This window comes from Papio anubis, chromosome 14, assembly GCF_008728515.1.
Source record: "Papio anubis isolate 15944 chromosome 14, Panubis1.0, whole genome shotgun sequence".
In the NCBI taxonomy this organism is placed as follows: Eukaryota; Metazoa; Chordata; class Mammalia; order Primates; family Cercopithecidae; genus Papio; species Papio anubis.
The window spans coordinates 94193136-94207146 of record NC_044989.1 but is presented as its reverse complement, the minus strand read 5'-3'; the positions used below and the strand labels follow the sequence as shown (position 1 = coordinate 94207146).

Below are 14011 nucleotides of genomic sequence, written 5' to 3'. Positions count from 1 at the left end.
CTCACTGCAAACTCTGCCTCCCGCGTTCATGCAATTTTCCTGCCTCACCCTCCTGAGTAGCTGAGATTACAGGCAAACGCCACCATGCCCAGCTAATTTTTGTATTTTCAGTAGAGACAGGGTTTCATCATGTTGGTCAGGCTGGTCTTGAACTCCTGACCTCAGGTGATTCGCCCACCTCAGTCTCCCAAAGTGCTGGGATTACAGGCATGAGCCACCGCCCCTGGCCTATTCATGAATGTTTTAAATGCCACCTAGAATGGTGAATCTTTTCCAGATTTACTTTGATCAGATCCACCAGAGGAATCACCACTGATGGCAGCTGTAACATTACTAAATGCATTGTTTAAAAAAAAACTTAAGGTGGACAGGAAGTAGGATTTATTGGTGAGTATTAAGAGGGGGCAGCACAGTGGAAGCCCTCATGAGTGCAGGGCCTGCCACTTGCCCAGAGGACCACAACTAGGGACGTACTTGACCCACCATCCATCTGGGATGAGCCGCTTCTCAGTCACCGTGTCTTCAAATTCATCCGCATTGAACTTGATGAAGCTCTCACTTCTTTGAGATGTGGATCTTCTGTCGGCCAAGGGAACTTGAACGTGGCCCAGTGCAGGGCCTCATTCGCATGCTCCTTGTTCTGCAGCTTGGTGCGGATAGACGTGATAACTTGGCCAATGTGACCCTGGCCACAGTGCCCTGGGGCTTTCCAAAGGCACTTTGCATACCTGTGGGGAGCCTGTCGGCCCCAGCACAGGACAACATCTTGTTGATGCGGATGACGTGGAAGGGGTGGAGCTGCACTCGGATGTGAAAGCCGTCTTTGCCACAACTTTCTACCATGTACGTATTGGCACAAATTCAGGCAGCCTCCAGGTCGTCAGAGGAGTGCTGCCCATATTCACCTGACACCATGTGGCCACAGAGTGGAAACTCATCCACTTTTGCCTTCTTCCGCCCCAGGTCAAAGATGAGAATGTTGGTATCAGGGACACCTCGGCAGAAGCGAGGCTTTGGGTACAGCTTGTTCTTACAATACCGGTAACAACGGATGGGGCGGTGGCCGATGGTGACACCAGGATCTTCAGTGGTGTGCTTAAGAGAAAGAGCAATGCATTTCTTAAATAATAAAACTTAAACCGGAGGTCAGGAGTTTGAGACCAGCCTGGCCAAACATGGTGAAACCCATCTCTACTAAAAAAAAGACAAAAATTAGCCGGGCATGGTGGCCAGCTGCCTGTAATCCCAGCTACTTGGGAGGCTGAGGCAGGAGAATCACTTGAACCTGGGAGGCAGAGGTTGCAGTGAGCCAAAATTGCTCCACTGGCCTCCAGCTGGTTGACAAGAGCAAAGCTCCATCTTAAAAAAAAAAAAAAAAAAAAAAAAAAAAAAAAAAAGCTTAAAAGTCAAGATTACTCCTTGATCCATGGGCTGCAGAATGGACATAGTGTTAGCTGCTAGGTAAACATTAATCTACTTGTACATCTCCGTCAGAGCTCTTGAGTAACTAGGCGCATTGTCAATGAACAGCAGAATTTGAAAGGAATCATTTTTCTGGAAAAATGGCCTACCTTTTGGCTTATCTTGGCTTCTGATATGCCTTCCTCACTAAGCTTAATCATTTCTAGCTTTGATTTAAAGTGAGCGACATGCAACTCTTCCTTTCATGTGAACACACAGAAGGCCTTATAGGGTTATTAAGGGCCCTGATTTCAGTATTGTTGTGTCTAGGTGAACAGGGAGCTCTGAGGAGAGGGAGAGAGACTGGGAATGGCGGGTCAGTGAAGCAGTCAGATGCAACACACACATTCATCAATTAAGTTTGCTGTCTTGTGTGAGCATGGCTTGTGGTACCCCAAAACAATTACAATAAGTAACATCAAAGATCACTGATCACAGATCAACATAACAGATATTATATAATGAAAAAATTTGAAATATTGTGAGAATTACCAAAATGGGATGCAGATACATGAGGTGAGTACATGCTATTGGAAAAATGGTGCTGAGGCCAGTGCGGTGGCTCATGCCTGTAATTCCAGCCCTTTGGGACGCTGAGGCGGGCAGATCGTTTGAGGTCAGGAGTTGGAGACCAGCCTGGCCAACATGGTAAAACCCCATTTCTACTAAAAATACAAAAAAATTTAGCTAGGCGTGGTGGCACACACCTGTAATCCCAGCTACGAGGGAAGCTGAGGCAGGAGAATCACTTGAACCTGGGAGATGGAGTGTTCCCGGACCAAACTGAGGGTCGGGCTGCTGTTTCTCATGGCCCAATAACGAGATGCAGAGGAACTGGGGAGAAAGAGAGTTTTTATTTCTGCAACCAGTTACAGGGAGAAGGCCTGGAAATTATCACCAGACCCACTCAAAATTACAAAGTTTTCCAGAGCTTATATACCTTCTAAGCTATATGTCTACGTGTAAGTGCCCATTCATCTAAAGACATAAGTGATTCACTTCTTTTAATCTATAACTAAGGTGTGAGTCCTAAAGACCTTCCTCTGGAGCCTCAGTAAATTCACTTAAACTAATGGATGTAGATGCTGGAGTGATTTTTTTTTTTTTTTTTGAGATGGAATCTTGCTCTGTTCCCCAGGCTGGAGTGCAGCGGCACAATCTCGGCTCACCGCAAGCTCTGCCTCGGTGCCGGGTGATTACCCTTATCTTGGCTTCCGCTAAATCATGGAGGTTTGGGAAGTTCTTTCAGACTCCCAGTAAACTTGTCTGTGGAGACCTGGGGAGTTTCTTCAGACCCACAATAAAACTTGTTTAATCCTAAATGGGTCCTGTTAAGAACTTCTTCGTTATGGGCTGAATGCGGTGGCTCATGCCTGTAATCCCAACACTTTGGGAAGCTGAGGCGGGTGGATCATGAGGTCAAGAGATCGAGACCAGCCTGGCCAACATGGTGAAAGCCTGTCTCTACTAAAATTTAAAAAATTAGCCAGGCGTGGTGATGCACGCCTGTAATCCCAGCTACTCAGGAGGCTGAGACAGGAGAATTGCTTGAACCTGGGAGGCAGAGGTTGCAGTGAGCCAAGATCCCACCACTGCACTCTACCTGGGTGACACAACAAGACTCCATCTCAAAAAAAAAAAAAAAAAAAAAAGAATTCCTTCATTATTTTCTCATGCTTTAAGGCCCAGGAAAGGCCTAGGCAAACGTTTCGATGGCCTTTTGTTATATCCCAGCCTTTCTATAAGGGCACTGGCTTTTAATATTGAATTTAACCACTCAGTCATTACTGAAAGAGTTGTTATGGAAGCCTGCATTGGTGAGACCTGGCCTGCCACAGGAGGTTGCAGTGAGCTGAGATCATGTCACTATACTCCAGCCTGGGCAGCAGAGTGAGACTCTGTCTCAAAAAAGAAAAATGATGCCGAGAGATTTGTTTGACACAGGGTGGGCACAAACTTTCAATTTGTAAAAAACATAGTATCTGTGAAGTACAATAAAATGTAGTGCAATTACATGAGGTATGCTTGGATAGCAAAACATCATGTTGTACCTAGTAAATATATATAATTTTTATTTGTGAATTATACCTCAATAAAGCTGGGCAAATGAACTGTATTTGCAACATGGTAGGAATATATGACATTGGACATTAGTGCAAATGGAATTTTCAGTGCCTTGGTGAAAATGTCACACCACTGAACAACAACAACAAAAAAGTAGTGTAAAATGAAGTAAAATGTGAAAATCCCTAATTAATGCAGAACTATGAACTGCTTGTCCAAAAGATAAAAGTCTTTTGAGTTCCTCAAGAAGATTCTCTCTTTGGATGCTGGGCACGGTGGATGCTGGGCACCTGTATCCGAGCACTTTGGGAGGCCAACGCAGATGGATCACTGGAGGCCAGGAGTTCAAGACCAGCCTGTCCAACATGGTGAAACCCCATCTCTACAAAGAATAAAACAATTAGCTGGGTGTGGTGGCACGTACCTGTAATCTCAGCTACTCAGGAGGCTGAGGCACAAGAATTGCTCGAACCTGGGAGGCAGAGGTTGCAGTGAGCCGACACTGCGCCACTGCAGTCCAGCCTGGGCCACAGAGCAAAACACTGTCTCAAGGAAAAAAAAAAAACAAAAAAAAAACAACAACAAAAAAAGAAGATTCTCTCTTTGGGCACTCCTTTTCAATACATTCAATGTAAATGGATTAACGATACCATTTTTACAAGGTGAGTGTGTTTGGGCAAGTTGCTTCAGTGCTCATTCTCTTGGTTTCCTTTTTTTTTTTTTTTTTGGGAGACAGGGTCTTTCTCTGTCACCTAAGCTGGAATGTAGTGAGGTGAACATAGCTCACTGCAGCCTCCAACACCTAGCCTCAAGAGATCCTCCTGCTTCAGTCTCCCAAATAGCTCGGACTACTGGCATGCATCACCATGCCTGGCTAGTTTTTAATTTCTTTTTGTTTGTAAGCACAGGGTGTTGCTATGTTGCCCAGGCTGGTCTTGAACTACTGGGCTCAAGTGATCCTCCCACCTCAGCCTCCCAAAGTTTTGGATTACAGGCATGAGCCATGGTGCCTGGCTGTCTTTTGGTTTTCTTATCTGTAAAAACCGAGGATAATAACAGTACCCGTATAAAGTTGTTGGAAGAACGAAATTAGTTAATACAAGTGAAGTGCTAAAGAAAAAAAAGAGCTTTGGAACACAGCAAGTACTTGTTAGCTATGGCTATTGTTACCAACACAGTTTTCAAGGCAAATTCGTGATTTCACCTATCACCTGAGGTTTATTACTTTTTTTTTTTTTTCTCGCTCTGTCGCCCAGGCTGGAGTGCAGTGGCACCATCTCAACTCACTGCAAGCTCCGCCTCCCGGGCTCATACCATTCTCCTGCCTCAGCCTCCCGAGTAGCTGGGACTACAGGCGCCCGCCACCATGCCCAGAGAATTTTTTGTATTTTAGTGGAGATGGGTTTTCACCGTGTTAGCCAGGGTGGTCTCAATCTCCTGACTTCGTGATCCGCCCACCTTGGCCTCCCAAATTGCTGGGATTACAGGCGTGAGCCACTGTGCCCAGCCGAGGTTTATGACTTCTAAGTCCATCAGATCTTCTCTTTTTGTTTTTATTTTAAAATTAATTAAATATTATTATTGTTATTTTTTGAGACAGAGTCTGCTCTGTTGCCCAGGCTGGAGTGCATTGGCACAATCTCAGCTCACTGCAACCTCCCAGGTTCAAGCAATTCCAGTGCCTCAGTCATCCAAAGAAGCTGGGATTACAGGCATGCACCACCACACCCAATTAATTTTTGCATTTTTAGTAGAGATGGGGTTTCACCATGTTGGCCAGGCTGGTCTTGAACTCCTGGCCTCAAGCAATCCACCCATCTGGGCCTCCCAGCGTGCTGGGATTATAGGTGTGAGCCATTGTGCCTAGCCCTCTTTTCGTTTTAGAGATAGGAATCTCATTCTCTTCCAGAGGCTGGAGTGCAAAGGCATGAACATAACTAATCGCAGTCTCCAACTCCCGGGCTAAAGGGATTTCTCCCCCGCTGCCTTTGGAGTAGCTGGGCCTCCGAACTGTGCCATGACTACTGGCTTCCATCAGGATCTTTGTCCTACCATTTCATCTTCCTACTAGCCTATCCCACATGGATATATAAATGGTACCTCAAGTGAAAGAAATCAACTACCTAAAATAGGATTTTCCACTCCAAACTAGATTTTCTTTACATGTCATTTCTGTTAATGTGGGTCACACACACTGGTAAGCTCAGAATCATCTTTTTCTTTTCTTTTATTCACATCCAGTATGGTTGAAACAAAACAAAACAAAACGCTGCTTTTCCTTTTTTTAGAAAGGCAATACTTGTTCATTATACAAAATTTAGAAAATATGGAAAAACAAACAGGATAAAAATGTATCCACAACCAAAATAGCCTAAATTTCCAGTTAAAAATGTCAACGCATTTGATATTTGCCTGCATAATTAAGACCGTAATGTTTACACAAATGTGATCTTTTAAAATGTAAAAGGTTCTCACTATTAAAAACATTTTGTTAAATCTTGTTTTAAAAGTAAGAGTTTAACATCCAAATTCCCAAAATAGACATTTTTGAAGATTTGGAAGATACAGATGGTTCAAAATCTTGACATTATTACTGTTAAATTTTGGTATGCCCTGTTATTCTGCTAGTGAAATATATATACATTTGGGGCGCTATTCCTTTTCTTTTTTTTTTTTTTTTTTTGAGACAAGGGTCTCACTCTGGTGCCCAGGATGGAATGCAGCGGCGCTATCATAGTTCATTGCAACCTGGAACTCCTGGACTCGAGGGGTCCTCCCGCGTCGACCTCCCAAAGTGCTGGGGCTATGGGCTTGAGCCACTCTGTGGGGCGAATGGTTATTCCTATATACACGGTTGAACCTGGAATAACATGGGTTTGAACTGCCTGGGTCCACTTATAAGCCGACAGAAAATACAGTATTCGAGGGGCCGGCATATAGAGAGGTCCGACTTTTCCTCTGAGAGTTCCATCCTCAGCACTGACTGCGGGATTTGAAAATCCGCGGATTTTTTTTGTTGTTGTTGTTTTTAAGAGGAAGTCTTACTCTCGCCCAGGCTGGAGTACAGTGGCGCGACCTCAGCTCACTGCAACTTCCGCCTCTCAGTTTCAAGCGATTCTCGTGCCTCAGCCTCCCGAGTAGCTGGGATTACACGTGCCCACCTCCATGCCCAGGTAATTTTTTTTTGCATTTTTAGTAGAAACGGGCTTTCGCCATGTTGGTCAGGCTGGTCTCGAACTCCTGACCTCAGGTGATCCGCCTGCCTCAGCCTCCCAAAGTGCTGGGATTACAGGCGTGAGCCACCGCGCCCAGCGGAATGCGTGGGTTTTGGCATAAACCAGTGGTTCTGGAACCAATCCCCCGCCAAGGGATGACTGTTTAAAAAATTGTAATTGTCCAAAACTTAGTATTTGTGGCCTACTTTTTCATTATGCAATTCTAAATTTTTTTTTTTTTTTTTAAATTCAGACGGAGTCTCGCTCTGTCGCCCAAGCGGAGGGCAGTGGCGCAATCTCTGCTCACTGCAACCTCTGCCTCCCAGGTTCAAGCGATTCTCCTGCCTCAGCCTCCCGAGTAGCTGGGACTACAGGTGCGTGCGACCACGTCCCGCTGATTTTTTTTTTTTTTTTTTGTATTTTTAGTAGAGACGGGGTTTCACTGGGTTAACCAGGATGGTCTCGATTTCCTGACCTCATGATCCGGCCGCCTCGGCCTCCCAAAGTGCTGGGATTACAGGCGTGAGTCACCACGCCCGGCCCTCATTTCTGTTAATAGATACGAATTTTAAAATGTATACTTTAGTATTCACACATGTCCGATGCAACGTATTTAACCAGTCATCTCCAGAAACGTTGTTCCAATTTACACGCTCACCAACTTGGCCTGAGTGCTTTTTTCTTTCAATGCATGGCGCACTTATAATTTAGAACAAGCGACCAAAACGCTTAAGAGCCCATCACGCAAATTGTTATCTGCTGGAAATCTACGCCTACGCTGTGGACGCGGGGGCCGAAATCTGATCCCGGCTTCCCAAGACACCGCTCAGAACCCAGGGAGCTACCAAGAGCCCGGCTGTGTGCAGCTCTAGCGCCGACGTCGCCAACGTGGCGCACAGTGCTGACGCAGTACGCAAGTTCGTCGGGATGGTCCTCCGCCGGCGACGTCGCTGCGTCACTGGTTTGCAGGCGCTTTCCTCTTGGAAGTTGCGACTGCTGCGGGGCTGAGCGCTGGTCTCCCGCGCCTCGGGAGCCAGGTTGGCGGCGCGATGAGGCGCAGCAAGGCCGACGTGGAGCGGTACATCGCCTCGGTGCAGGGCTCCGCCCCGTCGCCTCGAGAGGTGAGTGGATCTCGAAGAGACCGACGGCTTCGACCTGGCCGGGCGGCGGCCTCGCGAGGCTCGGGCGTCATGGCTCCCGACGGGCGCTGCTCCCTGGCGCGCACTGTTGAGGCGCCGGCCGGCTAGCGCGGTCCTGTGGGCGGCGTGGCGCTGGCAAGCGCAGGGAGAGCCCTGGGGGGACCGCTGTGGGCGGGAGACCGTTGGCGCCGGCGCTTCCTCTTTCTCCCGGCCTGTTCCCGACGGTCCTCGCTCGTGGGCCCGCCCTGGCCCGGGCTTTCTGGCCGGTCGCGCGCCGCGTAGTACCCGCGCGGCCTAGTTCTCGGGGGGCTTGGGCACCCGGCTGCTATGTCGGCGGGATTCTTCCCATCCCCCGGACATTTTACGTGTTGCGGCGGAGGTCGTACCTCCTTGGCCTGGGGGAACCCAGTGGGGACTGACGCAGCTCCGGGGTGCGCTTTGGCGGCTGTGACGAGTGACAACGTAGGGATCTCAGCGCGAACGTTTGCAACGGCCCGACGGCGCAAATGACACGCGAAGTCCCCTTGTTTTGAGTATGAGGTGTTTGTCGCTGTCCCTTTATAAGGGTCCAGCTCCACTCCTCATACTCACCTCCCCCACCCCAGAACAGTTTGGTAGCTGCTTTTGCTTTAAAAAAAAAAAAAATTATAAATTTCTTATAAATCGTTAGTATGGCTTACAATTTTTAACCTTTTCCACAAATGTTCTTAGGATATTTTTCCTCTTTATAGGTAAATAATGTGATCTGTTTTGGATTCAATAAGACTTTAGCAATTGGATCTAAAGAGTGACGGAAGAAGCTATTAAAGGTGGATGTGCACAGAATGTTGAGTCAGTTTGCTTTGGCTTGAATAATCAGCTCTGTCGTTCATAAGCTGGGTATTTGGGGCCAGTTACACTTTTCATCCATAGGTGGAGTTGTAACATTGATAGAATTTGATAGGATCCATTTTAAACATTTAGGGTTGTGCTTGATACATAGCACTGAATGTTAGCTACAAGTCACTGTTTTTATTGTTGATGTTAAAAGGATATTGGCGGGGCCCGGTGGCTCACGCCTGTAATCCCGCCACTTTGGGAGTCCAAGGAGGGCGGATTGCCTGAGGTCAGGAGTTCGAGACCAACCTGGCTAACATGTTGAAACACCGTCTCTACTAAAAATCCAAAAAAAAAAAAAAAAAAAAAAGCCGGGCGTGGTGGCGCACGCTCGTAGTCCCAGGTACTCCGGAGGCTGAGGCAGGAGAGTGGCTTGAACCTGGGAGGCGGAGGTTCCGGTGAGCCGATATCGTGCCACTGCTCTCCAGCCTGGGCGACAGAGGGAGACTCCATCAAAAATAAAAATTAAAAACAAAAAAAACAAAAAAACAAACGGAAACTCACGGATGACCATGATTATAATAGCAGCACAATTGTGTCTTTTATCGTAACTAAGTGTAGGTTATCTTATTTTGTGCTTCCAGCAGCCCTGTGGATATTGAGACCTGTAGAGATTAAAGATACCTGTTCAGGGTCAAATAGGAAGTGCAGCAGAATTTTGGCAGTGGGTCTGATTTAGTTTCTCTTGGGAACTGTGGAGTAAGTTACAGCCTGTTCCTCCAGAGAGGAGGAATAGATACCTACTTGTACATTGTAATTTCAAACTGCTGGCGTAGTCATAAATATGAACGTGGTGATAGGGTCTAAAACAGACCTTATTGAGGGTTCCAGTAACTCCTGAAATTAAAGACTTTAATTTTTATGTTTTTTTTTTTTTTGAGGTGGGGTCTCACTCACTCTTGTCACCCAGCTGGATGCAGTGGCGCTATCTCGACTCACTGCAACTTCCGCCTCCCCAGCTCAAGCGATCCTCCCACCTCAGTCTCCTGAGTAGTTGGTACCACAGGTGCACCCACCACACCCGCTTGTTTTTTTTTGTTTTGTTTTGTATTTTTGGTAGAGACTGGATTTCACCATGTTGCCCAGGCTGTTCTCGAACTCCTGGGCTCAAGTGATTTCCCTGCCTCCACCTCCCAAAGTGTTGGGATTCCAGGCGTGAGCCACTGCAACGGCTATTATTTTATTTTTGAGACAAGGTCTCTTCCAGGCTGGAGTGCTGTGGCGGGATCATGGTTCACTGTAGTGTTGACGTCCTGGGCTCAATCCATCCTCCCACCTTAGCCTCCTGGGTAGCTGAGACTACAGGCATGCCAGCTCCCGGCATGCATCACCATGCCCGGCTAACTTTTTTCTTTAATGTAGAGACGGGGTCTCACTATGTTACCCAGGCTGGTCTCCAACTCCTGGGCTCGAGTGATCCTCCCGCCTTGGCCCCAGGTGCTGAGATTACAGGTGTGAGCCACTCTGCTCAGCGTGATTTTTTTTTTTTTAAACAAGCTTAAAAAAAAAAAAAAAAAAAAAAAAAGCAAGCTTAGAGCCTTTCTGAGATTCTTAGGGGGGACCTTGGCTTCCAAAAGATTAAAAACCACTGGTCTAGACAGAAGTTAGAATGTTCTTTCAACTACATAACTTTTCCATTAAATAAAGTGGAGTGGTGGCAAAATTTTGAGGATTCATTGTTATGACCACCTCTCTCTTTACACTTAAAGAATATTTTTTTCCCCCCAAACAAATTGAAAGTCATTTACATTAGAATCTGGGGGATTTCAGTGGAATATGGATTAGCTAGTGAGTAACTTTGGAACATGTGAAGCTATTCTATAAAGTTAGGTTTGAGTGAAATGACAAAACAGTGTGCTTGGATAGAAGGTAAAGAATGGAGGGAGAAGAGGCAGTGTCTGTGAAGAATATAAAGAGGTTGGTATTCTCCCCCAGTTTGGCAGAGGCTGGCCATCTGTGAACTGACCATGCTTTCTAGAATGTCTGAGTTTTGGAGTGTGATGATGTGTCTGTGTATCTTATCTTTCTAGTCTTCCATTGTGCTTTCATTTGTTAGTCTCCTCTTTGTTTTGCCGTTTTTCTACTCTCCTCACGTGCTTTTGCCCTTCTTGAAAATATTATTCGCCTGTAATTCAAGCACTTTCGGAGGCCGAGAGACCAGCCTGACCAATATGGTGAAAATCCGTCTCTATTAAAAATACAAAAATTAGCCGGGCGTGGTGGCAGGCGCCTGTAGTCCCAGCTACTTGGGAGGCTGAGACAGGAGAATTGCTTGAACCCTGGAGGCGGACGTTGCGGTGAGCAGAGATTGCGCCACTGCACTCCAGCCTGTGTGACAGAGCAAGACTCTTGTCTCAAAAAAAAAAAAAAAATTAAAAAAAAATATAATTCTTTCTCTAGTTTTTCTTTTTCCATATGGCTTCTGTTTAGTTTTTCTAGGTTCTGTCAAGTTGGTTTCTTCTTCTGCAGCTGATTCCTACTTCTCAAAGGCTACTTGACAGCTCTTATTATTATTATTATTATTTTTTAGAATAGGGTCTTGCTGTGTTGCCCGGGCTGGCATCAAATTTTTGGGCATAAATGATCTTCCTACCTCTGTGTCCTGAGTACCTAGGACTACAAGCAGGTGCCTTTGACAGCTGTTAGTTGTTTTTTCTGCCCTTTACATCTATACTTCATATTTCTGAGTAACACACATACATACTTTTGTTATTTTTAATTCCCTTTCTCCCATTTTGGACATTTTCTTTTTTTTCTTTTTTGGGGCGGAGTCTCGCTCTATTGCCCAGGCTGGAGTGCGGTGGCACGATCTTGGCTCACTGCAAACTCCACCTCCCGGGTTCATGCCGTTCTGCTGCCTCAGCCTCCTGAGTAGCTGGGACTACAGGCACCCGCCGCAATGCCCAGCTAATTTTTTTTGTATTTTCAGTAGAGACGGGGTATCACCGTGTTAGCCAGGATGGTCTTGATCTCCTGACCTCGTAATCCGCCCACCTTGGCCTCCCAAAGTGCTGGGATTACAGGCGTGAGCCACTGCGCCCAGCCCCATTTTAGACATTTTCTATTGACTTTCTACTATGCTCCTCCCAAACTGTCCTCAGACACTTTGGTTTGCCCCTCATTCTTTCAGTACTGCAGTTTTTGCTTAAATGAATATTTCACATTTATATAAATATCATAAGGTAAATATTTTTGCATTTGAATTGCCCCTGTTATGCAGTTTTGTTTTTCCTGGACTGAATAATTGCTTTATTTTTTGGTTTATGTTGTGTTACTCCTTGTTTTCTTAAACTCAGCAATTTAAACCCTCAAATGTGGTCATACTGGTCACATAATCCCATCAATTTCAGCTTAAAACATTGCTTGATTGATTGTCTTTCTACCTAAGATACCCTTACTAACAGACTTCTCCAACCCGGACTGGTTTTTCTTCCTCTTTACTATGCAGCTGTGCTCTTGGGACTTCCCTTTGTCATCAGCCTGAGAATTCCCTTCACCTCTTTTCTGAGTTAGACACTTTGTTTCTTGTATCTCATGTCCTCTTGATTTACTTTCTTTGTTTTGGTGTAGCATAGCCTCACTTGCTTAGAGGAAAAGTGGATGAGAGGTTTTTGTTTTGTTGTGTGTGTGTGTTTTTTTTTTTTTTTCTGATACGGAGTCTTGCTCTATTGCCCAGACTGGAGTGCAGTGGGGTGGTCTCGGCTCACTGCAGCCTCCTTCTCCCGGGTTCAAGGGATTCTCCTGCCTCAGCCTCCTGAATAGCGGGATTACAGGTGTGCGCTACCATGCCCAGCTAATTGTTTTATTTTTAGTAGAGATGGGATTTCACCATGTTGGTCAGGCTGGTCTTGAAACTAATGGTATGCCTGCAAAACATCTTTACTTAATTTAGTTGATCATTTGGTTATCGAATTCTGAGTTTGAAATAATTTTTTTCTCGATTTTGAGATCATTGCTCCATTTTCTAGAAGTTCTGTTAGAAGTCCCATGAGATTCTTGTTCTTGGTAACTTAAAGGTTTTCTGGAAGTGTCCTTTCAATTGGGAAACTCATGTCTTTCAGTTCTGTAACATTTCTTGTATTATTTCTTTGACCATTTCTTACCTTTTTTTTATGATGTTTACCTGAAAGTTGGAGTTTCTCTAATTTTTCTCTTATTCTCCTCCTCTTTTTTTTTTTTTTTTCTTTTTCTTTTTTGAGACGGAGTCTCGCTCTGTTGCCCAGGCTGGAGTGCAGTGTGCAATCTCAGCTCACTGCAAGCTCCACCTCCCAGGTTTACCCCATTCTCCTGCCTCTGCCTCCGGAGTAGCTGGGACTACAGGCGCCCGCCACCGCACCCGGCTAATTTTTTTGTATTTTTAGTAGAGACGGGGTTTCACCTTGTTAGCCAGGATAGTCTTGATCTCCTGACCTCGTGATCTGCCCACCTCAGCCTCCCAAAGTGCTGGGATTACAGGTGTGAGCCACCGCACCCGGCCTCCTCCTCTTTTTGTTCTGCCTTTTGAGAGATTTACCCTTATGTTCCAGGGGAAGTAGATTGGGGAACTCATGGTTCACTATCTAGACTTTTCTTCATTGTCCTGTATAATCACTGCCTTCACCCTTGTTGGAACTTCACAGATTTGGATCTGATCAGATGGGTTTGCTGAGAACAGCAGCTTTTTTGGAGGATTTTAGGGGTAGAGGAATCCATTTGACTGTGCAAGATAGAGATGATGTGGTGTCTCTTAGGGTCTGACTGTTCCTGTTGTCAGCCCTACATCAGTTCTTGATATTTGGCACCTTAAGTGAATTCAGGTATTTGCTTATAGTGACATCTGCTGTCATGGAAAGAAGTACTGCTTGAATCAAGTATTGTCCTGTTTACATAACATGGGCTCTGCTGCTTCCTAGCTGTATATCTTTAAACAAGGCACTTACCTGTTTGAGCTTCAGTTCCCTTGTAAAATGAGGTTAGAGGCAAAATAGAATATAGAAAGATAATTTATAAAGTTGTTTATCTTAAGATTGTCTACTTTAATAACATAGTTGTAAGCAAAGAAGGTAATGGAATTATTTTTCTATTATGTGTTGGCGTTGTACCTTGAATCTATTTCTTCATTTTGAAAAGGGGGAACTGGCCGGACACGGTGACTCACGCCTGTAATACTAGCACTTTGGGAGGCGGAGGAGGTCAGATCATGGGGTCGAGAGATCGAGACCATCTTGGCCAACATGGTGAAACCCCCATCTCTACTAAAAATACAAAAATTAGCTG

General features: G+C 45.5%; 1 protein-coding gene and 1 pseudogene across 7 annotated transcripts in view; one reads left to right on the top strand and one right to left on the bottom strand.

Annotated features, from left to right (window-relative positions):
* Nucleotides 1–358: 358 nt before the first annotated feature.
* Nucleotides 359–3612, bottom strand: LOC101000206 (annotated as a pseudogene).
* Nucleotides 3613–7244: 3632 nt separating this feature from the next.
* The window catches only part of LOC101000556 (E3 SUMO-protein ligase RanBP2), a 70398-nt gene continuing 63631 nt past the window's right edge, over nucleotides 7245–14011 (top strand). For 4 of the 7 annotated variants that reach the window (XM_031655390.1, XM_031655391.1, XM_031655388.1 and 1 more), the window contains exon 1: nucleotides 7659–7861. In XM_031655390.1, coding sequence (XP_031511250.1) covers nucleotides 7790–7861 — 72 coding nt within the window. In that variant the 5' untranslated portion in view covers nucleotides 7659–7789. Of the gene's footprint in view, nucleotides 7862–14011 lie in introns of all 7 variants that reach the window. The other 3 variants (XM_031655387.1, XM_031655386.1, XM_031655392.1) reach the window with 2 other exon arrangements.